The 26261-nt window shown below is 40.5% G+C and overlaps 3 protein-coding genes across 5 annotated transcripts; 2 read left to right on the forward strand and 1 right to left on the reverse strand.

The window, feature by feature from the left end:
• The first annotated feature begins 829 nt into the window (after positions 1–829).
• Positions 830–9191, forward strand: LOC146385012 (RING finger protein 122). The gene is made up of 7 exons (XM_084930541.1): positions 830–1554; positions 1745–2110; positions 3665–3818; positions 5261–5303; positions 5793–5834; positions 6453–6535; positions 8315–9191. The coding sequence occupies exons 2-7, from the start codon at positions 2086–2088 to the stop codon at positions 8433–8435; spliced, it is 468 nt and encodes a 155-aa protein (XP_084786667.1). The 5' UTR covers positions 830–1554; positions 1745–2085; the 3' UTR covers positions 8436–9191.
• A 30-nt stretch (positions 9192–9221) lies between these two features.
• Positions 9222–24612, reverse strand: pdcd11 (programmed cell death 11). Of its 3 annotated transcripts, none has more exons than XM_084930536.1 (36): positions 24542–24612; positions 23152–23274; positions 22343–22489; positions 21994–22158; positions 21524–21685; positions 21324–21444; positions 20972–21147; positions 20743–20850; positions 20416–20628; positions 20182–20306; positions 20036–20096; positions 19246–19392; positions 18873–19124; positions 18642–18767; positions 18365–18559; positions 18040–18210; positions 17727–17940; positions 17418–17567; positions 16980–17092; positions 16391–16890; positions 16215–16277; positions 15847–15943; positions 15578–15667; positions 15390–15492; positions 14580–14757; positions 13751–13807; positions 13536–13658; positions 13323–13445; positions 12920–13085; positions 12626–12742; positions 12377–12523; positions 11947–12197; positions 10569–10737; positions 10306–10459; positions 9845–10010; positions 9222–9684 (listed from the first exon to the last, which is right to left on the reverse strand). In XM_084930536.1, the coding sequence occupies exons 2-36, from the start codon at positions 23251–23253 to the stop codon at positions 9513–9515; spliced, it is 5424 nt and encodes a 1807-aa protein (XP_084786662.1). In that variant the 5' UTR covers positions 23254–23274; positions 24542–24612; the 3' UTR covers positions 9222–9512. The 3 variants fall into 3 exon arrangements, with proteins under 3 accessions (XP_084786662.1, XP_084786663.1, XP_084786661.1); XM_084930537.1 differs by lacking the exon at positions 24542–24612 and adding an exon at positions 23570–23658 and having other exon boundaries at positions 12377–12520; XM_084930535.1 differs by lacking the exon at positions 24542–24612 and adding an exon at positions 23570–23658.
• atp5mk (ATP synthase membrane subunit k) lies at positions 23760–26261 on the forward strand. The gene is made up of 4 exons (XM_084930542.1): positions 23760–23881; positions 25076–25180; positions 25322–25415; positions 26143–26261. Exons 2-3 carry the CDS (start codon positions 25094–25096, stop codon positions 25409–25411), a joined length of 177 nt encoding a protein of 58 aa, XP_084786668.1. The 5' UTR covers positions 23760–23881; positions 25076–25093; the 3' UTR covers positions 25412–25415; positions 26143–26261.

Consider the following 26261-nt stretch of genomic DNA (forward strand, 5'->3'; position numbering starts at 1 on the left):
ACTGTATTAAAGAGAGTATTTAGGCTCGTGCTTCTGTGCAGCCAATCCAGCTGTTCCCCCGTACTCAGGAGTAATGCCATTTCTAGAGCATGGTGGAGGAAGGAGGAGAGGAGGGGTAAATGAAAATGGCATGTATCCTATTGAACTCTCTCCCTCCCTCTTTCCCTGCCCTTAGGGATTAGAGGAGCAGCACTCCCCTTGACCGCTTCGCAGCTTGCCCAGTAGCCCAGCAGCTGTTCTCTCCCTCAGCGAATTGGCAGCCAGGGCTCCTGGTGTGGGGGTGGCATGAACACAACGTCTTTGTCTGTCATTTTTCTCTTCCTACTTTTTATCTTATCTATACAATCTCATATGCAGACGTACTTCCTGATTCATGTTCTTTCTATTGGTTCTCTTGTCACAAAGCAGTGACATCATCATTTACATATATATATATATATATATAATATTAGATCAAACAAAGCAAATATTCAAAACAAAAGCGGGTATCACACTATTACAAAAAATACCGTTTGGTTATGTGTGAAGTGAGGAATGACGATGAATCATTTATTCTTTTTCTGACCTCCATCTCACACAAATGGCTTTGTTTTGGTTGTCAGGACATCAGCCATGCGCATATCACTGACCGGGGCCTCCCTTGACTTTGCTGCAAGTCTCTCTTTTCTCTCCCTCTCACATATACAGGCACAGGGGTGTGCGCATACAGACACATACACAGGCACAGGGGTGTGCGCATACAGACACATACACATCAGCATGCTTGCAGGAGCCCTATTCGTCAGTGTCTGGCTCATTCTGCCTTCCTTCTGCCTACAGATTGGAGGACAGAGGTAGCAAGGGAGGGCTGAGGGAGAGGAGAGTTGCGAGGCAAAACGGCTGGTCACATGAGCAGAGATCTGTTTACAAACCCAAGGCAGAGCAGAGCAAGAGGAGGAAGGGAAAGGCGAATCGCAGGCTCTCTCTCTGAGCACCATTATAGATTGAAAGAGGAAGAAGGGAAGCCTGCCATGACAAAGCCAGCTGGAGGTGCAAGAGGCTGAATGCGACACACGCAGACACACTCTTGCGCACACACCGCCTTTGTCTCAGATTTTTTTTTTCTTCTCAATTGAAGCAGCAGATGGTTAGAGGGAGAGTAGGATCCCCCCCTACGCGCACACACATCCACTGACCGAAACACAAACACACACTCGCAAGCAAAACACCAAACCCAGCAAGAGGACTGCTGTTGACTGCATGGAGCTGTCCTCACTTTGTTTGGGCTTTGAAGGAAGCATATCTTTGCCTTCTGTGCTGAGGAGAAATATCAACTGCAAGATCAGAAGACTGGAGGAGGAGACAACAGAGGAGACAAGAGGGGGATGAGACTTGTGAAAATCCCCTGTTAAAAAAAAGCAGCTTTTCGAGGAAGACAAAGCACAGATTAATGTCAGATAATTGCCTTCACTGGGTGAGGACTGTCATTTTGAAAGCTAGCTGTTACTGAGTTTCGTGAAGGGACGACACTGCAGACACAAAGTGAAGTCAAAGAGGCCCCTTTCTGGTGGAAATGTAAGTATTTCCTGTTACAAAGCAGCCCGTGTTGTTTACCACACTGCGATCAAGCGAGAATCAGTTTCTCACAGTAACAACTGCTGAGCTGCACCTGGTGTGAGATATATGAGAAACAATCATTTCATCTAAACAGGTTTTCTTTGTCTCTTTTCTCTTCTGTGATGACATCATTCTCACTGGGATCCAGGAGCACATGAGGTCTCCAGTCCTGGTCCAAACCTCAGTCCCAAATCTCCCAATCTTAACACAGAGCGGTTAATCCAGATTTGGGAATGTTGGGCAGCACAGATTGCTGAGCCAACAAAACCACACCTCCAGAGGATTTGTGGAATCTGAGCAAATCTTGATGGTTGTTGTTTGCAGGAGCTAGCACAACCCAAGAAAAAGAGCAATCCAGCTCAGTGTAACTGAATCTAGACTCCAAAACAGATTTCAGTGTCCGAAGCTCCAGCCCACGAGTTTGGCTTGTCTCCAGCCTTTTCCTGACAGGGCCTGAATTTACTGCGGCTGCCTTGGGAGTCACATTTCATGCAACCATTCCAATGGTGTAACGGTAAGTGAGTGGATTCCTTGTCACTTCTCTAAATATATGAGAGATGGAAGCACATGTACTTACTTCATAAACTAAGTTACTTAGTTGCTGGCTGTTGGCTAATGGGATTCAGATAATGGATGTGCTTGTGAATGGGCAATTGCAGGGAGTGGAGGCCTTAGATAGTGTTTTGAAGAGTGAGCTGAGAGCACTTAAAATAAGCTGCTTTCCAGAACATGTTTCGTTTTGGGGTTTTTTGTTGTTGTTGACAACTGTATCCTGTGACATTTTATTCTGTTACCTTGCTCCATATTTTTATTTTTTTTTCTTTGGGGTGATTCCTAATTGTATCTTTCATTATGCTACAATAGGTCTTTCCTATGAAACCCTCCACCCGGTTCTTGTAAATCCCCCAACCCCCAGCCATGTCAAATTACCCTTCCCATACCCCCCACAGTGTGCAAGCTGTACCCATTCATTCACTCTAAAGAGAGACACATGGACATTTAGAGGCTGGCAAAGAGCATCCTCGCTACAAATTAATAGGAACACATGTGGCCTGTGGAAGTGGGGCTTCCTCTGCTATTGTTTTACCAAATGGCCCTTGTCCCCCAAGTTCATTCTGTTTAATGCATCACACCCCCCGCCACCTGCAACGCACACATATTTCGATTGTACCACACAGACACCACGCAGCTTTGCTTTTCCATCCCCGAGCGCACACACACACACGAGCTCACACTCTACCAGTCATCTCTGTAGTCTGTGGAACAGATGGTGGTGTGGCGGAAGTGATGTCTGCCCTTCATGTTTGTCTTGTTCACAGCAAATTAACGCACACTCCTATGAGCGTCTCAGTTGCCACCACAGTGCCAGTCACAGTTCCCCAGACACATCTGCAACTAAGCACTTACTAAATTTGAACCCTTAACAAATGCTGTGAGTAAAGCTTGTGATTTTTGTGGCGTTTACCTAGAGTGTCACATGCATTTGCAATTTCTAGTTCCACATCAGCAGACACACTCAGTTTTACTGGCACCAGAAGCTTGTCCATGTTCTTGTTAATGATCAACGTTTGTGTACTTGTCTTCAATGATTAATCTTTCTTTTCATTTTATATTGGAAATAAAGTGTTTATGATTTGCCAATAAGAGTTTGGGCGTTCCCCTTATCCTTAGAAAGGAAAATTACCTTCAGTTGTCTACCAGAGTAATTGCTCAAACAAACTGCACAGTCTAATGTTTATGCTATCAGTTTCACTTTAAATCTTTGTAGATAGCTGGATATAGTGGGAGATTAAACAATGCTGCAATCTCTTTTTCAGCATCTCTCTGTTTAAAGCTGAAGAAATGCAGCTTTAAAAAGACAGACACCCTAAGCTAATTTCAAATTCATGACCTATAAAAGAAAACAGGATTTTATTATGTCTTTCTCTCTCATGGGCATCCCATCAAAGAGTTGAAATGAGAAAGTCTTCTAATTCCTCAAACTTGATTTTACATGTTGGACTTTTACCTTAGAAGGTGGCAAACAAGTTAAGTATGTAATCTGTTATTTCAAAACTTTTCCTGGTAGGATGCCAGTGTGGTTTGGGTTCTCAGCGTTCTGAACACTACTGCAGCATGGGGTCTGACATCTATCACCTGCCGCTCAATGTCTATGTCATTGTTCTGGGCATCGGCCTCTTCGTCTTCATGCTCAGCCTCATCTTCTGCTGCTACCTTTTCAGGTAGGTCGAGCAAGTCTGAGATAAACAAACCAGTAGTTCGAGATTTTCGGGCAAGTTTGAGCAAGCTTTGGAACACGCTGCCACGGCAGCTTCAACTTAATTCCTAACCACCTTGGCAGTCAGCTATCTTCACGTATTGATGTGTTAATGTTAGCAGCGAATGCCATGCAAGTTTACCAAGCAAGTGTTGAGCTGCCAAAGGTGTGACATGTTGTTTAGAACTGTTAAAACACAATTTATGCTTGGATTTCTTGTGTAGAACAACAAATATTCTCTATATAAGGCAAAAGCAAAGCACTTAGAAAAAAAGGTTGCTGCTATTCATGAACTCCAATCATTTTTACTGACTCTGCAGTTCACCACAGAGTATTTTAGCACATTCTACCTCATGTCTTTCATTTTTTACTATATCTTAGTCATTTTGTTTCACTCTTCTTGCATACATGGGTGTTGGGGGGTTTTTTTGGGGGTTTTTTTTTGGGGGGGGGGGGTTCAGATGAAGCTGTTTTTAGTGGAGGTGGGGGAAATAATAATACAGCAAAATGCTGCATTGATCTCTTTTGTTTATTGATACATTTTACCCATATATTGATTGGTTTATTAAATCAATATCGGAATGTTTTACAATGTGTTGAGAGTTGTAGAATCTTTGTATTATGATAGTAAGATAATTGTGGGCAACATACTCTAACAACATTCTGTCATTACTTACCCTGTGATTCCCTAGATTTCAGCGAAAGGCTGTTAAAGCCACTATATGCCACGTGTACAGCACCAGTGCAGGAAAATTAGTGACCACTGGCCATCTAAAGCAAAACAGAGAAACAAAGTTACTGGAGTTTCATTTACAACATTCCAAATCAATATGAATGCTGTGTGTTGTATAAAGTTCATGTGTTTGTTAAAGCAAAGTGTATTTCCTTATGCTTAGTGTATTACGTTCATGAAATGATATTGTCAGGATGTCAGCACTGTATTTTTAGGTTTGAGGTTAGTGCAATTAGTGTAAAGGACTCATAAAAAATGTCTGATTTTAAAAATAAACAAATCATTTTTTAAAAAAGACATAAATAGTACAACTAATACTGTTATCAAATTTTCTTCAGATAGTAATGAACATCCTGCCAGGCTCAACATGATTATATGTACCATTTTGAAATATTAGTCGAGAATAAAATTGCAAACAAGTTTCTATAAATGTTGCTAATTTAACCACAGTAATGGACTGGAGGAACAGGAAATGCGAGCAGTTCTGTGAAATTAAGTTAGGATTGAGTGGTGTGTGTGTGTGTGTGTGTGTGTGTGTGTGTGTGTGTGTGTGTGTGTGTGTGTGTGTGTGTGTGTGTGTGTGTGTGTGTGTTTTATCTTGCAATCACAGGTCAGGATCCACAGAACTTAAGTCACAGTTGTTACAGATGTTGTTTTCTTTGTGTCTCTCCCAGGTTGAAGCAACAAGGAACTAGGGAGCAGTTCAGTTACAATGAGGTATGTCAATGCAGTATCTGCCACTGTGGGTGCACATGTAACACCAGCTTCTTAGGCCTGTTATAAATACAAGTGTAACATCTTAGGCCGATATCGCCAACTGTGAAATCTAACACCCCCTTTTTTAGATGACCTTGAATCCATCTATGTGTCGCTACGTTCTGGTTTCAAAATGGTAATCCGTGTGATGAGGCCTCATACACTAAACTGGTAGCAGAGTGTTAACAGTGTAGCGTGTTGACAGTTGGTAATAATGCTTTCAGACAGGGAAGGTTGAACAGGAACTGCAGGTTTTTTGTTTTCTCTGCATTTATAATGATTTTTTTCACCATGTAGGAGTAAATCAACACATATCAGTTATGTTTTCACAAAAATGCCGTTTTACACCGTATCTTTTCTGCCGTGTAACACCACAGTTGACCCACGATGCTGACACATAGATCACACGACCCAACACATTTCTTCTTTCTCTCCCCTTTTATTCTGCAGGTGGTGCTGAAGGGGGCAAGCAAAAAATTAAGCCTTCTTGGAGTAAGTCATAGTTTCTTATAAAATGTGAACCAGACCTATGTTAAACAATGTCAGCTGTTTGTTGCCCACATTGTTTATGTGCCAGTTTAGATGAGATCATTATGTGCTGGGAAGGTTTGGCCGGTTCATTCAATCAGTTTCTCCTTCAGACGTTATTAGCATGCTGCACGTACTCAGGGTGGAGATGTGCTGAAAATATCTTAAATACTGTCAGTGTGAGAGTGCCTGCAGAATGTAGGGCTCCAGGAATAACTGCACTCATTCAAAATGCATTATAAAAAACATCTCTGTCCTGCCTCTTGTGATTTTGTTTAAAAAAAACAACAACTTCTAAGTATGTTGTTTAAAACCAAGGCTTAGGGCTAATTTTGGTATAAATTCAATATCCAATTTCTCTTTTTAGTTTGAAATAGCCCTGCTGCCCGAAAACACAGTTAAGATAAAAGCACATTTTCACAACACTGACATACTTGCACTTTAAAGTAAAACGGTAAATGAATTTACCACTTAAAGTTAGCTACAAAAAGACAAGTGTATTAGGTTTGTAAGGCTATATATGATGTCTATAACCAGAAAAAAGCCAACCGAACTAACCTCTGTGTTGTTTGTGCTCTGCAGCAAACCTGTGCAGTGTGTCTGGAAGAATTCAGGACCCGAGATGAGCTGGGAGTGTGTCCGTGCTCACATGCATTTCACAAGAAGTGAGTGTTAATAAAACAGTGATGTGAAATGTTCAGTAGAAATAGTAGCTGCAATTATTTGCCGTTCTCTTCGGTTAAGTTAAATCAATGTCATTCTCATTAGGCGTGGCGAGATCACAACAAACTAAATGCTTTGTGTGGGACACACTGAGAGGCAGCCTTTACTTTAATCTTAGCGAAAAGAATAAACACAAACAGGTTGCAATGTCACAGTGATCCTGTGAGGACAAATCTACTTAATTTGAATTTAATTTTCCCACTAGATTAATAAAACAGGCGTCAGTGAAAGCTATGGGTTGTTTTGCAATAGCATTTACAAAACTGTTTATTTCCCCTTTTTATTCCAATGACTGTAAAACTGTTTTTAACTGTTAGCTTGGCTGCTTGTCTGTATGGTTGCAAATATGATAACTATAATCAAATATTGATACTATCGATTGATATTAGTGTGATTGGATCAATGCTTTGTTTCTATTCTCTCAGTTCAATATGCAGCCCTCTGAATTGTGCTAAATAAATTATTCATTTATTGATTTTTGGGAAATAAAAAAATGTATCTCAAACCAAACCTTACTTCACAACCCTGCTTTAGAGACGGGCACATTTACAGTTTAAAAAAAATCCAGTTTCGTAATACACGAGAATCTACAAGGTGTGTTTTGTTATGTTGTTCTGTTAACTAATTATTTTGGAAAGTAAAAAGCCAAGTGATTTAAGTTGTCATTAAAATGAGCCCAAAATTAGCAGATTTTGAAATTCCACTTAGAGGGTGCTCATAAGGTTGACTATAAACTCAGTGGCCATAAATGGTTAAAAAATATTTTTCTTATTCTTCTAGAAACACACAAAGAAAAAAAAGGTTAAACCAAATGCTGGATGTAAAATTTTAATTGGGGGAATTTTAGTGTTACTTAATATTGTCACCTGAGGACAGAGCCAACCTAGTGGACTGGTTTTCCCAGCTTCTTGTTTTTGTGTAACACCGGTTAAGCTGTTTTCAGGTTAACCAGTGTTACACTAAAGCAGTGGTTCTTTAACTTGCACCACACTGCCCGTTCTGTCATCAATAATTAACTCTAAAAAGGATCCAGTTAGAATTTTTGTAAAGTAAGTGTGAGTGTTGTTTCACCAGTCTTAGAACTTCTACTTTATTATAAATAGGTGGCACAAACAAAACGCTGTTTCATAGTATTTAGACATGGTCACAAAATTTGGTAGCAGTGATGTTATTTTACATAATCCAACAGCTTCATATAATTTGGTAGAAAATTTGACAAATTACAGATTAGATTTGCGATCATATCTAAATACTTTAGTATTGATGTGTGCAAATGCAAAAATGATGTGAAAAACATTTGCAGCAGTTGAAAATCCCAAGGAAGTAGAGCAAGAGAGTCCTGTGTGACCTCTGCTGGTGGCACTTTTAAATGACAAAAGTTACTTTAATTTCTCCAAAAAGTGCAGAGGCGTCAATTTAGCTCAGTGGGTGAACATGACGCATGGCTGAGACGCAGCAGCCTGCGCCCCTTTTCTGCATGTCGTGCCCCTCTCACTCCACCCATGCTCCACCGCAGCAGTACTGCTGTGGGAGATGTTGTCATTTTTCATTTAAACAGGAAACAAAGTTCTTTTCTGCTATTTTAAGCTTTAAAAGTTAACTTAAAAAAAAATCCCCCAAAACTAAAGCAACAACAATAGTGTCCCGCGAATGAAACCTGAGTAATAAAAAAAACAGCTATGCAGTATTATTTCAAGCTGTTATTTTTCTTGCCCTGTCAGGTGCCTGCTTAAGTGGCTAGAGATCCGCAGCGTGTGCCCCATGTGTAACAAGCCCATCCTGCGGCTACACTCGGACGCTCCCCAGGGTGCCGAGGGGCCTATGGACCCAGAGGAGGTGTGAACGAGCCATCGGAAGAAGAGAAAAGACTCCCTTTACAGAAAACACACACATTAAATACACTAGAGAAGATGAACAAAAGGGTCATCTTGAAGAAATGTTAAAGAGCCCCAAGTAGCAGCTTTGCTGCTGACCTTTGAGCAGTTATGCTTTCATGGGAACTGAATATTGATAGCACCAACATGATTTGGTCAAATCAGTCAGAAAGGGTGAATGAATAGGATCTTTCATTAAAATGCTCCTAGTTCTACTTCCATGTTGCACTGTTCACCAAAAAAAGAAAAAAAAGACAGGAAAAGGAGCAGCAATAGAAAGTTGGATCATTGCCACTGTCACTGGACGACTGGTGCAACACTGCCGGAGAGAAATGACTCTACTGGCATTGAGCAGGACATCAAATTACAGGATCAGTATGGATACCTCTAATATCTCAGGGGTGTTACCAATACAGCCAGCACAAACCACGTCAATCACCCTATAACCCTGTGCCATACATGCATCTTCAATACTGCCAATTTAGGTGAAATGCTCCAGGAGCCAGAGGCAGCTACACCCTCTGGCTGAAACCGACCAGCCGGATTACAACCACGACGATTTAAGTAGATGATGTTGTTACCGATTGTGTCCCAGGCCCTTTTCCCTTTAAAAAAAAAAAAGACTGATAGAAAACTAGTCTTGCCTGTATGTATTGTATGTAATGTCTCCCTATATATATTGTCCTTTTGTATTTTAAATAAAGCGTCATGTAATGTATTGTAACAGCCTTGGATTTATTGAAAGGTCGACGAGTCATCTGACAAAGGTTTTATTGAACCTTTTATAAATCTGTTCAAACAGTCAGCAATCATCGTGACATGATTTACTCATTATCATACAAAACTGTTGTTTTATAGACCCACAGTATTGTAGCATACAAGTTCAACACTCATGAGTCCACAACTATTACAAAAAACTTAATTACAAGCTAAAATATTGGTCATTTTGAGGAAAATGCTCCTCCTCATCTGAGGATACAAATACACAGCAAGTCACGTGTGTCCACCTGCATTTATAAGGTGTTTGCCTGCATATATCTGGACTTTACTTGGTACCCTCTGTGCCTTTAGCCTCCACAAACTCAATGGCCTTTTCTTTTACTGCTTGGACGCTCTGAGGGGTGCCATGTGTCTTCTCATATTCCAGGTAACGCTTGAAGAAGAACTTGATCTTCTTCACAGAAACACTCAGGTGGATCACTCGATCAAAGAGCGCTCTGAAAGACGCAGAAGTTAGAATACAATATTACACACTTCACACACTTATTGTCTCACATGTCAGTTCTTATGAGCGTGTAACTGTTTAGGAACACAGACGCTATAGCATATGGAATAACGTATGGTAACCATGACGATGAAAAGAAAGTTTCTGTTAACCTGATTTCCTTCTGCGATCCATGTTTGACCATGAGGTCGATGAAAACAGACCACAGGTCGGTACGTTTTGGGTATGTGGTCAGGACTTTGTCAAACATGTTGCGACCTCTCTCTACATCACCGTAACGAAACTCCAGCTGAGCGAACTTGGCGATCACATCCACACCTGAGAGAAGAGGATGAGAACACAGAAAAGGTTACGTCCTGTAGAAAAACACAGCTTTGACAGGTGAAAAGAATGGGAATTGTTAAAAATATTGCATCAGTTTAGTGCTAGTGGTGGTGTTGGGTGGTGGGATGCAACTGTATAAACAGCCACCCTAATATTTAAGAATAACTGCAAAAACCATGAGCGTTAAGTTATTGGTGGACAACATACATCAAATGTACATAGGAGGTATTATACATACAGACGCTATGATCATTTTAGTATGACAAGATGTTTAAACAGGCCCTCTTACTTTCTTTTGGAGGGAGACTCTTCAACGCCCTCTGCAGGAGATTACTGGCAGCATCACTCTGACCCTGCTGAAGCAGGAAGGTCCCATAGCTAAACCATACTTCCTTATTCTGACGGAAGCGCTTCACCATCGTCTTATACAGGCCCTCTGCCTCCTGGGTACAAAAAAAAACACAATGAGTCAACAACACACAGATCATGCATATATCAGATGCTTATTTTAATATGCGTACCTAAATATTTTGGTATTTTCTGAGAAAGTACCTTGATTTTGTTGGACTTGGCGTAGATCTCAGACAGCTTCTGGTATACAGGCATGGGCTCACAGAACTGCACTGCCCGCTCAAACACCTTCTTGAGACTCTCCTCTGTGCCATACATGTTCTCCAGGTTCAGCAGGGCCACCCACACATTCAGCTTCTCCTGCTCCTCCCTGAACCACAACAGGCACAATTTTACACATCTAACCATCTTTAGTTAAATTGTGCACAAACTTTCTTGCAACTAGATGCAGAGATCGCTTTATCAGTTAAACAAATTCAACTACTCATTGTTGTAGCTGACTGGTTGACTAAACTACGATTATTTAGTCAACCATTTTTAGAACAGACTTGCAGCATTTGGGCATGTAAATATAGTTCAAAAGCTGCTGCAGTTAAAAGTGAACATCAAAGTGCAGAAAAAAGGTGATCTGAATGCAGAAAGGCGTTCATGTGAGAAAGGCTGGTTTGACTATTTTAGAAAGCACTGGAGTTTTTACAAACAACTACCTACAATTAAGGTGGTAGCTTGTTGCAGCTAACCATGTCTCAGCTAACCGCAGCTGACCTATTATTAAATGCCTAACACTGAGCAGTGAGTCAAGAGAGGACTTGCGACCAGAGAGAGGAAAGCCTCTGTGCAAGAGAGCCATTGTTCTGACAACATGTCTTTGTGGCCACTTCATCCTTGTGCATATGAGTGTGCTTGATAACTTCGGTTTAACTTGTTTTTGTGACTAGTTCCTCTCTGTTTAGGTGGTGGCAGCAGGGGTTAAAGTCAAAAAGATAGCTAAAGCTTTAACAAAACCTTCACTTGTTCCTGATTCTGCCTCCCTACTTCCACACGTCCTTGACTTCCTTGGGAACCTTGCTAGGAGTAAAGTTCTTGAAGCTCTTTTTTGAACTGAGGAATTCCTGCCATATTTCAGGCCTGCTTATTGAACAAAATGACTGGGTGTGCATCAGATGTTAGTGAGATGGTCTCTGCCTATACACATGCCCCTTGGGGAAAAACCTTAAACTGTTCTAAAGCGTGCCAAACCACATGTTTATTGTTATATACTAAGGTGTCAAAACTCATCAGGGGAGGTCGTCAAATATCTCCTTTATAAGAGAAAGCATTAGCATGAACTGACTGTACTCAAACTGCTTCTAAATCCAACAGAAAGCCTTTGGGATGAGGTGGAATAAAACAACTGCACCACAATAAAAGAACTTCTTATAAATAAGCAGCACCTGTGTAACACTATGATGTCAGTACCGCAATGTTTCCAGCACCTTGCTGAATCTCTATCATACAGACTTAAGCCAGCAGTACTGTGTGCCACGTGTAACTAATAAAGTTGCTAAGTGCGTGTATTCATCTACAAGTCTACCATTACCTGAAGGAGATTGTTTTCAGGGCTCTTTCAGCGACAGTGCGGGCCTGCTCGATCTGTGTAGCCTGCAGATGGTGAGCCATGAACTGGAGCCACAGCAGCGAGCTGTTGGGTGATGCTAGGAGCAGACGCTCGAAGGCAGCTGCATCCTGGGGCCGCAGGTTTGGATCCATCAGCTCAGCCTCTCTCTGTATCAAAGCCTTCTCTGCTTCCTTTTTCTCCTGCTCTTGCTCATGACGAGACTTCTTCTGGGGCTGGGAGGCGGAAAGAGCACATTTAAGGTAAAACACAGGAAAGAAAAGGAGATGGGATAGAGCCGAGAAAGGTTGAGAATGGATAAATTATGAATGAGGTCTTTTAAGGGGTAAACTGATGTGCTGAAAGTTCTGTTTCTCCACTAACTCTAAGAATGTACATCTTTTTCTTTTTTCACCTTATTGCTTCCCTCTTGGTCTTCTCCATCACTCGAGTCCTCCTCCTGCGCTGCAGAGGCAGGCTTCAGGGAGCTAAGACCCACATCCCAGGAGAAATCTGCTGTCACCTGCAGTCTAGATGGACACGATGCACTGGATGTAACCTGCTGAGGGAGAGAACGTATTCATAAGATTCTGGTTAAGTGTATTCAAATCACCCAATCTATGGAGATTTACAAGACTGTAAAGGTTTATGAGCAGTTGCTTACTTTTGCAGGTTTTCCTTCATCTTCCTTATCCTCCTCTTCTCTGAAGTACACCTCTACTCCACTATCATTATCATCAGTTCTTGCCTTCTTTGATTCCTTCTTCTTTTTCTTTGAGATCTGCCAATGAAGGACCATTAAGACCCAAATAAACCACAATTTTTGGCAAAAATGCAAAGTGATGATTCAAAAATATCAGAGTATAAAATGAAAGAGTTAACAATGTAATAGAAAACACAAGGAAATGAAATAAATTTACATGTGAAAGTAAAAAAGAAACTGAATGTGTCTTTTCACCTCTTCGCTCTCAGATGCTGGGCGTTTCTTGCTCTTCTTATCTTGTTTCTTCTTCTCCTCTCCGACGAGACGCAGCGGCAGACCGAGCGATTCTGGAAGGACGTCTGGCTTCCCGGTGTCCTCAGGGAGAAGCGAGAGGTTGATAAACTCCTCCTCCTTGTCAATACTGAAGACAAGAATAGCAAAAGCTAAAATGGTAGGATGGCAGTTTGGAGTCTGAAAATAGTCCCTACCTAAAGCCGTCCCAGATAACTTCTGAAACTTGGTATGATAATGAACTTTTTCCCTTTTATTTTTAAATGCTACATTAATGGCAGTTAAGATATAATTCTAAGCTGGATCGGTGTAGAAAATTGGTAACAAAGCATAAATGAGTGATTTCTGAACTCTGAGCTGACTTTACCTGAGAATTTTGGTGGTGAGCAGGGCGTTGGGAGGCAGGTGCTCAGAGACGATTTTGTGATTTTTAACAAAGTATTTGGTGGTTTGCTGGAGCTCAGCTCTTCCAATGATGCTTCTTGACAACCTGAAAGACAATTATATAGAACAGTAAGAAGATATAACAAGTAAGAGCAGAAATGTTAGAATAAATGCTGTGGATGGATCTCTTAGTTACCTGATGAAGACTCCCTGCTCTCCAACAGACTTCACATAGCCTCTGATGATCTGGCCTGCCTTCAGTTTGTTTACGGACAACACTTCTGGGTCTTTTGCTGGCTTGGCCTTTTCTGGGTTCAGCCTGGAGGAACACATTGTAACAAAATACATTTTTATTGCTTTATTAACAAAAATCATCACAAATCAAACTTTTACAACGATGCCTTCTCATACCTTGATGGTCGCAGAGACAACTGCCACTTGTCATTTTCATTATCTAGAAGGTAACACCTGAAAAAATATTTTAAAAATATAAATATAATAAAAATATTAAAAAATAATCAATATTTACTTCACAGTCACTAAACATGTTTAATCAGAAAGTCTTGAGATTAAAGTTGTGATGGTATTTTAATATTTTCATGTCAGTGACACATAACTGAACTGCCGACTGAATTTTGACTCCACTATTATTAGCAATATTACAGCTAATAAAAAAGAGAAATCCACAAGGTAAAGTGTGGGTTGATATATTGAATTTTAAAAAAAGCTGAAGGGAAAACAGAACTTCCAGGTGCTGCTCCAAAAGAAAAGTTCTCTCATTACTTTGTTGCACAGTTGCCTGCATGAGCTCTGATAGAAGAAAAACATTTTTTAGATCTAACTTTAGCTTTTCAGATTTTTGCTCCACAGATGTGGGCCAACGAGTGTCACATTACTGTAACAGCTGGACAGAGAGAACTGAACACTGCAGCAGACATCACAGCTATAATGTTGAAAAATCGGTTTTTATAAGAGAAGAAAACAGGTTACAGTTAAATCTACTGCTGCTGCAACAGCTGATGGGAGCTGTAGTGTTTCAGTAGCCACTAAACAAATATAGTTTAACGTTGCTACACTCAAAAAGTTTTAACTCTTAATTTGCTTACTGGTAATTTAGAAAAACAATGAAATAAATGCAAAATTAAAGTTTGCACTGGATAACAGAAGCTAGTGCAGATCGGGGTAGCTTAAAACTATTCTTTTCTGCACAAGGTCTATAACAGAGATCATCCACACTGACCTGAGAAACTGATCCTTGTTGTAAACAGCCAGTGGGTTTGGCCTGTAGGCATCAGCAAGGTCTGTGACAGCAACAGTCCCCATGCCCCCAAAGGGAAGTTTGACCAGCAGGCCAGTTTGTGGCTGAATATTTGTTACTATCCCCAAAGTAATGCTGCCTTTCTCCAGTTTATGGACACCTAGAGAAAAAAAAAAAGGAATCCAGAAATTAAATTAACCCGATTTTATGTGATACACATTTTAAAACTAGAAGATCCAACAACAATAACATAACACAAAAACTGCCTGACGTGCTCTTATTAGACATGTATAAATTTTCATGTGATATGTAAGGATTATATTATTGTATCAGAGATAACAGTGATGCAATGTGTTTACGTTCCCTAGTGCACAACGATGATAGTCAGACTCAGATGTTGATTTAGTAGCTAAAAATGGAGCTAAATCAACAATGAAGTTAAGTTACTTCAGTTACTGCTAACTACAATGTTAAGCTGTTATGTTACACTTTCACTAAAACTTCTAGCTAGGCTACTTTAGTGCTTATATTGGACTTATGCTGTGTTACTACTACTGCGCTATAATGTTGCTGCTGCTGCCACCTTGTGGCAATAGATTCAAACTGTAACTTCAGTAGTCTGATAGCAGCTTAATGGAAGAGGAGGATGCAAAATGCCCTTATTTTTGTTTGCAGATATTTTTTTAATAAAATAACTTTTTTTCTTTATCATTATAAATGTCATTATTGCACATTTCCTAGAAACATCTTAATCTATATGTTGAGGCTATATCGTCCTCATGTAGCTCTTACCTGTGAGTGACAGCACAAAGCGATGAGGAGTGAAGCTCGCTTCTACCACTCTGGCACGGACTGCTTGGCCCAGCTTGTACAGTTTCTCGGGGTGGCCGATATCCTCAAATAAGCACAAAGTGTAAGATGATTGACCTTTTACAAATAACATTTGCTCTTGCTATACATTTGCAAAGACACAAACTTACTTTAGGATCAGTGGTCATTGCCAGCAGTTCGACCGTTCCAGAAACACTGGGATCAGTCGTGACTTCCAAAGACTTTCTGTCTGAGTTAAACTGGCGAGAGAAACATGAAGACATTGAAGAAAAAAGAAAGAGGACATAAATTCCAAGCTTGCTTTTTGGCTTTCTTTTTCCTTTGAAATTGTTTTTGGATTTTTTTAATGTGCAATCACTTCAAGTTTGGGGGAAAACTTGTAAAATAATATAAAGCCATCTCGATCTTCAAAGCTTACCTTTGATACAAAGCATGTAATTTCCTCCCCAGTTGTATAGCTGCTCAGTTTTTCTTTTGCTGTAACTGGTTTGAAATCTACACTCTCATTCAGTTTGCTACAGAGAGGGGAAAAAGACCAAAAAGATGAAAAACAGAAAAAGCACAAAATATGCAAGAGTTTGAGGAGGGTGAAATTCCCAATGAAAATTATAGTGCAACAAATTTTACTCATTTTAAACACATGTGCAATATTTTAGTAACAGAAAAGGCTGGAGATGTTAATGTGTGAATGATGGTTGTTTGGATATTTTAGGATTAAATAATGATCAGGCTCAGGTGACGCAATATAAGAACCAGGATGCAAGTTTATTTGTGTTGTACATTTACCTGGGTATCAGCGTAAGCTCGGAAATGGTGTATGTGAACTTTGGATGGGAGAATGGCAAGAATCTGAAACAGAAACAGTTGCGATTACATCGACATTACTACATAACACAAAGAAAGTGAATACATATCATATGTCTACTCCGGTAGGTAAAATGAGGCACAACAGCCATCATTACCTGTGACTGGAAGCTTCTCGTCCTCCGATAACCCTGGCGGTGACCACGCTGCCCACTTTCACTGATGACGTGGGGAAAGATCCCAGGCGCACTTCTGCAGGCTCCACCACTTCAGACACATGCACGCTACCTGAGCTTCCATCCTCTAAGGTAACCTGGATGCAGGTAGGTTTTACTGTCCGCACCGTGCCCTGCAGGATTTCACCAAAGCAGTGGCCCTTGCGGCCAGTCTGGTTTTCTGAAGCTGTGCGCTTTCGCTCTGGCATACTGCGCTCCCACGACACCAAAGGGAGCCCTTGCAGCTCTTGACAGCTGGGTTCAATAACTTCAGCTGACAAAGTCATGCCCGCCTTCAGCTTCTCTGACTCAGACAGGAATATCTCATTCAGGTGGCTGTAAGTCTGGATCACAGTCAGCTGTGCCGTGTCACCCAATGAGATGACGGCAAAGTCTTTGTCTATGTGCTGCACCATTGCTGTGTATTTCAACCCTTCAGCCAGCTATAAAAAAAATAAAAACATTACAATCAAATGGTGGATTTATATTTTTATATATCTAATTTAAAATATATATATATATAAACACTCACAGATTTCTTCTTCCCCATCACCTTGGAAAGGATAGAGACATGGACACAAGCAGAAAGCATGTCAACATGAAGGACAACTGCACCGACTTTCTGTCCTTCGGTCAGTTTAACACCTGCAAAAAATACAGTTTTTGGTTACATATGAGCTCATCTTTCATACAAAATAACTTCTCTGTAACCTCCTGATGTTATGAATCGGTAAACTTCATACTTCCCTTCATCTGTTATTAGATATAATATTATATTGTTTTGAATATTGTGAAAACAACATACACACTAAATAGCTCACCCGTCTATTTGACCTTGTGCTTTTGGTCCACAAGTTCCAATCAATTTAATATTTTCTTCAAAATTAAAGCTTCACTGACCAAAGCAAAGCAAATAATAATAATAATAATAATATGATAAATATTTAGTTTCTTCCTGTTCAGTACATACCCATCATGTGGTGCTTATTGGCCAGAATGGTAGCACCAATCAAGCCATCAGACTTAAATGTGGCACCGGTGTCATTCACAGTATCCACAGTCAGCTTCAGTTTCTGTCCAACAGACAGAGCAGCCAGCTGCTGCTGAAGTTCACTGTTATCTAGAGAAAAAAAACAAAAACAGGAACTTAAGTCTCACTAAATGTCTGGAATTCTGCAACTCAAATCTTATTTGGCCTTTCGTGGGTCTATAGCTCCCAGCGTTTATTGACACACTTAGCAAAAGGCAACTATTTATATCTAATTGACTTCACACATACCTTTCATAACCAACATTTCAGTGACTGCTCTTCTCTCCTGAAGACCATTAATGAGTCTTGTCTGGGCATCCCCCTGTGGTGATATGACCTCTGAAATCTTCAGTGTGACCAGGAATCGCCGCTTCTCCTCATCGAGGTTTGTCACTTTAGCAATGACCGTCTGGCCAACCTGGAAGGTGTTTGTCGTATCTCTGATGAACTTGTCAGTCATGGCCTGGAAAAGCAGAAACATTTGAAAATTTAACCAGGAAAATATACAACCGTTATACAAGTATGAGCCTTTCAGTTTACAAATTAAAAGTTCTTTACTTACTGATTTGGGTGCAAGTCCAAAAAGGCCATATGGAAACTCCACAAAGACACCATAGGGCATGATATTTTTGATCCAGCCAACCAGCTGAAGTCCAACAGTGATCTCAGAGAAATCTTTGGCAACCACTCCTTCCTCCAGTGACCATCTCACTGTTGGTTTCTTGGTGAGAGTCTTTAAATGAGAAGCAGCTAAGGAAAAACACATTTTTCAAAATAGAAGATGTATGAATTTCCCAAGAGGACATAGTGAATCAATCAAAGCTGAGTAAAGGTTATCGGGTGGTCAGATCTGCAAAATATCTGCAGGCTACTGAAAAAAAGGATACAATATTCTGCTTGTTCTTGCTTGAACAGATGAGTTTTGAGATGATATCTCCTTCCTGCAGGCTCTCCCACAGCAGAGGGCAGTTGGACATGTGATCAGACAGGTGGATCATAGGCAGTACAGCATGGATCTCATCCGGGAGGATGGCCACTTCCAAACCGTTGAGTGACTTTTTCAGCACCTTTGCATCCAGCCTCTACAATAAATAAGACAAATTAATAAAAATAAGACAAAAGATTATATTTTCGATTGAACAAGCCACAGAGACGACTTCTTACCTTCCCCACTTCACAGTCAAACTCAGGTTTTTCAGTCTCCTCATTTTCTTTTTCGACCACTGCCTTAAATGAAAGCACCATCTTTCCCTTTTCAGGATCACACTGAAGAACTTTAGCCTTTACCACCTGGATTATCAATCAAGACCAGCAAACTTGTGAGATACATCACAGAAACAACACAAATCAAGACCATACAGGAATCTCAGTGTACATAACATTCGATCCGTTTACCTGCCCAACGTAGAAGATGTCCTCGGGACGAACGATGGGCTCAAAGCTCAGCTCACTGAGCGGCACCAGACCCTTGACCCCATTGTAAAAACGGACAATGCAGCCAAAGTCTTTTACGCTCACGATATAGCCGTGGGACACACGACCAGGACGAGTGTCATTATAGCTCAGGAACAACGGCAAGGAGCTTTCAACCAGAGTCTTTTTTCTGGTCAGGTACAGCTTCTTATTCTCTGCATCTACTGACAGCACCTGAAGACAAAGTGTGCAGACACAAATATTCAGTGGAACAATAAAAAGCAAATCAGCGCTCACAGCTGAAACTTCACATCAGAAGTTTTATAGTTGTTTGTTAGGGCAGAAGTGCACTTACCCGACATTTGACCTTCATGCCCTCCATGTACTTTTTCTCCGGATTCTGCAGGACAATGTCAGACAGATGGGTTCGAGGCACCAAACCTTTAATGTGGTCAGACAGATGCACCACCATACCATGACTCAGCAGGACTGACACTGTCCCCTTGGAGAAAGAGAAACATTGAGAGACAACAGGGAACAATAAAGAGAGGTGAGGATTTAACTGTGCACAGTTTAAACCTTCCGTTTCAGGCTCATTTACAGCAATTCTAACTAATGTGCATCATCTCTCCATTCAGCATCACTATTTTAAATTATTAAACTGGAGTTCCTAAGTCAAAGATATTTTTAACATGTCTGCCAAGGAGAGTTTCCATTTCTGGTTTGACGCAATAAAAAATTAAACTGAGTAGACGGATTTTTTTAAAAGGGATATTTTGGGAAATACACTTAGTTGCTTTCTTGCAAAGACAAGTTCCAAAGTAACCTCACAGCAACACCACAGGTGTGGTCAAGAAATAGAAACAAGTGATATTTGTACCATTTGCTTCTGTATAGAAACAAACTTATTGTGTAAGACTTAATACGTTACTTAATGAGTTCATTTGAGTGAGTGTTAATTTAAGTTTTCTCCAAAAACAAACTAAAATTTGTCCCAATAAATAACAGACCATGAGTTTGCTTTTTGCCTAATAAAGTCGATGTTATCCTCTTAATGCACTGAAAGACTTCATTGACTCAAACTTTCATAATCAAAAGTTACATGTAAGCCAAGTTTCCAACAAAAGATGATTCTCTGTTCCTACCTCCACAACCTGACCGGCCTGAAGATCATGGTATCTGTAAAAAGGCTTCCCAATCACACTCCTAAAATCAAAAGAAGAGAGGCATGCAAAGATCAGAACAGTGAAGTCTACATTTACTGTGGACACTCAAATGAAGTGTAACATACCTGCGTAAAGTAGCAAAATGAATTTGCTCCATGGGGCTGAAGTCCAGGATCCTGCAGATGTGCTCAGGCTGGGCAAACACTCTGTTTTCATTAGCTTGCTCATTAGACTCCTTCAGGTGGTTCCGCTGTCAACACAGACAATAAAATGATCTCAATCTCATCTTATGATGAAAAAATATATAAATACAAGACTTATAAAAGTTAAAGTTTGTCCAAAGCATCACGCTGACTTACATGTACAAAGGCCAACGTTTTGTCCGGAAGTTCCAACACTCCTCCAGACAGGTGGTGCATAGCGGTCATCTTGCACTCCTTCACCACCTCTCCAATCCGTTCCCTACCTGCAGGAACGGGCTCAATCCCAGTCTCAAGACGAATAAGGTGGCTGCGCAGGCTCATTCCCACCAGACGAGTCTGTGGCTCGATGTACAGCACGCGCGCATTCACCTGAATGGGTGGATGCAAAAGGAGGTTTGTACTCTCAAATTATCACATGGCATCAAAATTTCTAAACACCCATTTATCATAGGCGCTGTGTTAAACATGCCAGGTCTACTTTACCTGAAGTCCCTTAGTGTAGCTGGAAGCCTGTTCTGGCTCCATGTGGAGAAAATCCACCTGGCCATTAAACGAGGACAGGAAGTCCAGGATCAGGCCGTGTTTGGTCACCTGCAATACCAACATACTGGCTTTTACATGCAGTTCAGAGGTTATATTTCACTGGTGATTGCTTCATGTTGTTTTAATAGCAGAACACATATAGCGGATAACATAAAAACACCGTCTTTACCTCCTTGATGGTAGCTTTGACCAGAAGGCCAGGAAGAAGTGTTGTGAGGTTCCAGCCCTGCTTGGGTTCAGCACAAGTCTGAGCAATCGTAGCCAGGTTAGCAGAAAGCTGGACCATGCGACCATCATTCTTCACCTCTTCTACTTGGGAAGTCAAATACTGACCCACTTTCAGCTCTGTACATGTGGAGAAACCACAAATGCTTGAGAGATCCTTTTTAAAAAAAACAACTGATTACATTTGTTTTATAAAAACTGAAAACATCTGCAATGTCCTGATGAAACACAACCAAATCATGCATGAAAAACAAAACAACTGTTTCCCAAAATGAGCAACAAGTTATTTTCCATACCTTGAGCACTGTTGTGTTTGAATTTCAGGGATTCCTTAGGCAGAAAGGCCTTGGTTCCACTGACACCAATGTCAATGATGTAGCCGTAATCCTCCACGCTCTCCACACACGCACTCAAGACCTACACAAAAGATACAACCATTTATGTAAATGCAGGTTTGATGGATGTTTTTAAACAGTTACTCTCACTAACGGCTCACCATGCCAGTTTTCAGTGCACTCGGGGTCAGACTTTTGTTGACCAGTTTTGGATTGATTGACAGCTGGATGCTAAGCGAGCCTCTCTTCGTTACATCCAACTTGGCAACCACACACCTGAGCACCATGCCGGGGTAGAAAAGGTGTGGCAAAGAGCAGATTTCCTACAAAGTATAAAGTAATTAATATGGCACTTTTCACAGACCTAAAAGTCACAAAACGCTGCACAACAATTAAAACACAGTTAATACAGAGTTACTATGTATGAGGGTCAGCTAACACATTTTGAGTATGTGAGCGAAGACGGTGTTATAGAATATACAAATATAGAAATGTTGTCTTGATTTTTTAAAAGATTTTATGAATATTGTGGACTGAATTACACTGTTGCACACTCACAAGCAGAAATGTCCTCAACACCAAGACAATTCAAATCTCCTACAACATTCTGTTCATTACTATATAGGCCAACCTCTGTGTCAGCTGAGTCCAGCTGCTCACTCAGCAGCTTGGTGTATGAATCGCAGATGTTCTTGATGCTGAGAAAGCCTTGCAGGCCACTAGGCAGGCTGACGGTCACCTCAAAGTCTGTCACCTCTTTCACACAGCCTAGCATCAGCATGCCCTCCTTCACATCCTGGGAAAAAACACACACAAGCTGTTACTGAGACGAGCATCCTGCAAGAGCTTAAAAAAATTGCTTAAGAGTGTTATTTTTTTTAGATGCAGAAAACACAGAGGAAATGAATCTATCCAACATGTAAAAAAAACCCATTCAAATACTGTATATGTACTGTAGAGGTTATTGGGAGATTGATTACCTTAACATGCAGAATTTCCACACATTTGACTGGAGCGTTAAGTGTCAGGCCAACTTTCTTTTCCTCTGCCTTTTGCTTCTTGAGCTTTTTGCTGTCATCTTTGGCTCCTGCCTTTCTTTTCTTGGTTTCAGCTTGTTCATTAGACGACTGCAAGAGAAAAGCAAATTATTGCCAAATATGAAATATGTTTTAATAATACACTCTAGTGTTGTAGTATACAATAGCCTATTTAAGACCAGGTGACATCAAGGGATTTTTTTTTTTTAACAATATTGGCCTAACCTCATAGCTAAGGAGCTCGGGAGTGGCAAAGAGCAGATCTCTTTACCAGGTCTGTCCTGTGCTAGATGCATCAGGGGCAGTAACAATCAATTCTGCCTCACTGATGTCTGTTTCATTTATAATTTGATTTGCAGTGGAAGCCACAGAGTTTCTGAGCCAAAACAGAGCCAACTTTGAGTTGAGAAGTACTTCTGTGCAGAAGTGATTCCAGATGCAGAGTAGCAGAAGGGCTGGGTTAGTGATATGGATGGCTTCACTGTACATCTGGCAATGCCTCTCCACAAGATGTAGGCAGCAACACATTCAGGTCAACAAAAAATAAATTCCAATATAATTTTCATTTGTACATGCTATTGTCACATTACAAAAAAGAACTCCGAGTTGAAACTGATTAACTAAAAAGGATTTCTTGTGAAAAACATACCTGTGGTTACTAATTTTGATCACTTTTGTCTGCACTCTGAACCCAGATCAATTCTTTTTACACTCAGTAAGACAGACAAAAACAGATGGAAGTTAAAATCTACCTGAAACAGATTGTCCGCTTCTGTTCGATGAACCACTGTTTTACTCCCAGTGGACTTCTTTGCTGTCCCTCCTCGAGGGAAGTCTTCCTCCGCCGATGCCATCTATGAAGTTCTTTAAGACGTCTAAGAAAAGTAATGTCGCCATTATAAAAGACATCTAATTGTTATTAGTTCACATGTGCACAAGTTTCAAATCACTGAGACTGCGAGAGCCAGATTATTTTATTTAGTGATAAAAGTCCATCTGTATTCGTCGATCTAATCACTCCAAATGCACGACATTACGAGCTAAATAATACCAGGTATAAAACGAACAAACACTAGCAAAAACCTCCACCGGACTGAAGATTTAAATATATGATGTATTGCTGTAAACGTACATTTAAATATACGATCCGAATCATGAAAGGTTTCTTACATTAAATCTCCGGTTTGTGGCTATCCAAACTCACATGCTGTTCAGCAACACGCCATGACCTTAGCCCGGAAGAAAAACTCCGGTGGGCGTTTCAAATTTTGTCCAATGACCGCGAAGAACGAATAATTGGCACCGACATTAGCCATTCAGTGAACGCTCTCGGCCTTAAATTTGAGTGACAGTATTTTTAACAAATAATCGCGCAGTTCTATATCACTGACCATGGGTGGGACTTCCTAGCGAGTTTAGCATTGCGGCCTCTGCTGAAGGGCACCTGTCTCATTCTGGTTGTACGGGGGTTGAGTGTATAAGGTAAGACTCAAGACCTTGAGAAAGAAGTTGGACCACTTACTTTGCTTTGAGCAGTTATAAGTAGAGTCAAGTTGTCTTTACAATGCATCTGTGATGTTGTACTGCTTAAGCCATTGATCTGAAACTAATAAACTACCTAGCAAGCTAACCTAGCAAGCTAACGTTAACTGACTACAGAGTGTGCATTACTCGCTAAAATGTCTCGTATTAATGCATTTGAATTGCAGCGTTGTTTAACCAGAAGCAGAACCTGGCATTCTAGGTGTTCATGCGAAGACATGTCCTTCACGTCGGTCATATTTTAATGACGTACCATGTTGGGCTAGCAACTATAAAGGCTGTAACGTCTCTTATGTAACTATGCTGGTACTAATTTTAAGTAGCTAATTTACCGATAGGTTTTTTGTTGTGCATCAGAGTAGTAGTTGCAAACGTGCTTGAGCTCCCCCTTCTCAAATAACACCCATAAAGTCTACCCAGTACTAGGAATTAATTTATTTTAGCTATAGTCTCTGTTATGACCTTGATTATTTCTGAATTCACCTCTCTCTACATTTACAAAAAATGATAATGTAGCGTGTCGTGTCATGCCTTCTCTGATCAATAGCTCCCAACCAAATCACTACCATAAAATATTAAATAGAGACATGATTTACTTACAAAGTGTAGTAATCATTTGGGAGAACTTGTTCTTTCAGCAAGAGTGAAAAGGGAGTTTTAGACGATGGTAGTGAGATGGTTGCGTTAACAGAAAGACAGGTGGGCAACCTGGAAGTGGGAGTGTTAAAGATGTTCAAATTTCCATTGGGCGTAACCAGGATGGACAGAATTAGAAATTATTATATATCTGAGGGACAGCTCAGGTCGAACGCTTTGAATACAAAGTTCAAGAGGGGAGGATAGGATGGTTTGAGTGTAGAGAAGAGGGTGGTTAAATTGGGAATAAGATGCTGGAGCTGCCAGACAGGAGGAAAAGAGGAAGATCACAGAGAAGATTCACAGATGTAGCGAAGGAGGCTATGCAGAGGTTTGGTGTGACAGTCGAGGATGTTAGGGATAGGGTGAGACGGAGGCAGGTGATGCATAGTGGCAACCCCTAAAGGGAGCAACTGGAAGACGTTATTTTTCTGTACAGTCAATATATCTGCTTATCATATAGTATACTAATTATTTATTTGCCATTTTCTTGTGTAGGACCATCTGATATCCATCATGGCAGGACATGACGCTGGAACCCAGCACCAGTTCACTGGAATTGCCAAGTACTTCAATTCATACACAATCACAGGAAGGAGGAATGTGAGTTGTGTGTATAAACTGCTTAATTGTATAGTTGTTTAAAAGCAAGAAGCTCTACGTCCCTGCTGCTGTCATACTTTGTCATACTGCATTGCTCACAGCATTTATATACCCCCCCCCCCCCCTTTTTTTTTTTTTTAGTGTGTTTTGGCCACATATGCTAGCCTTGCAGCCATCGCCCTTTTCTTCAAATTGAAGCCTAAGAAAAAGCCTGCTGTCACAGAAAAGTGATTATGTAAGTATGTTAGTCTTTCTGCTTTTCAGTGTTTACAGTCTGTAGGCAAGCAACCAACCACCAGCTTTCCAAGTACTATGGTCAAGTCAAATTTTAGCAGAACGTTACTGTTGTGTCTATCCATTTGTCATTAGGTGATTTATTTCTTTTAAATATATCTGATTTTCAAACTGCGATAGTAACTCTTCACTACTCCCTGCTAAACCAAAACATTGATGAAATTCTGATTGTTAGCTTTAATTATGTTTTATTACATAAAATTTTATTCTGCTCTTAATGGTAGAATTTATAACCCATATTTATATGGGAATATGGAGCTGTAGTGGAGGAGGATATACAGGGGGTTGGTGTGGCAGAGGATGCTAGGGTGGGGTAGAGCTGGAGGCTGATAATCCACTGTAGTGACTCCTGAAGGGAGCAGCTGAAAGAAGAGTTATGATCCATATTTATCACCCATGCTTATTCTGCTTATCTATTACTACACTTGCATGTTTGCACTAAATGTGTATTTTGTCTGTGGAATGCAAACAATGTTTTTGCTGTGCATAAAAACGATAAATTGCTAAAGAATAAAAACTCATCTCTTGCTCGTTTGGAAAACTATTGGGGAAGCAACTGTGGCTTGCATGGTAAAGCAGGTCGTTTACTCTGCCATGTGTGAAAGTGTTCTTTGGTACCATGTTGTAGTTATTCAGTTGAATTGATTGACTCTCTTTTGTCCTTACAGGCTTCCATTTGCCCATCATTTCCAACAGCTTGGAATGGAAAGAGCAGCTGGACATGCTTGTAATGAAATTTGAGTGTTTGGTTTTCCAATGTTAACAATAAAAACATCTATGCCCAAAA

Source organism: Perissodus microlepis, chromosome 6 (assembly GCF_051167445.1).
Source record: "Perissodus microlepis isolate ML-2025 ecotype Zambia chromosome 6, ASM5116744v1, whole genome shotgun sequence".
Classification (NCBI taxonomy): domain Eukaryota; kingdom Metazoa; phylum Chordata; class Actinopteri; order Cichliformes; family Cichlidae; genus Perissodus; species Perissodus microlepis.

Bases quoted from the DNA above. Each gene is read 5' to 3' on its own strand.
- LOC146385012 (XM_084930541.1), top strand. From the start codon at position 2,086: ATGCAACCATTCCAATGGTGTAACG. The intron at 2,111-3,664 runs GTAAGTGAGTGG...TTTTCCTGGTAG, and splicing joins ACCATTCCAATGGTGTAACG to GATGCCAGTGTGGTTTGGGT. The intron at 6,536-8,314 runs GTGAGTGTTAAT...TTGCCCTGTCAG, and splicing joins TCACATGCATTTCACAAGAA to GTGCCTGCTTAAGTGGCTAG.
- atp5mk (XM_084930542.1), top strand. From the start codon at position 25,094: ATGGCAGGACATGACGCTGGAACCCAGCACCAGTTCACTGGAATTGCC. The intron at 25,181-25,321 runs GTGAGTTGTGTG...TTTTTTTTTTAG, and splicing joins CAATCACAGGAAGGAGGAAT to TGTGTTTTGGCCACATATGC.
- pdcd11 (XM_084930536.1), bottom strand. From the start codon at position 23,253: ATGGCATCGGCGGAGGAAGACTTCCCTCGAGGAGGGACAGCAAAGAAG. The intron at 19,125-19,245 runs GTAAGTGCACTT...CTTTGTCTTCAG, and splicing joins GCATGAAGGTCAAATGTCGG to GTGCTGTCAGTAGATGCAGA. The intron at 12,198-12,376 runs GTGAAAAAAGAA...TCCGCCTCCCAG, and splicing joins ACCAAGAGGGAAGCAATAAG to CCCCAGAAGAAGTCTCGTCA.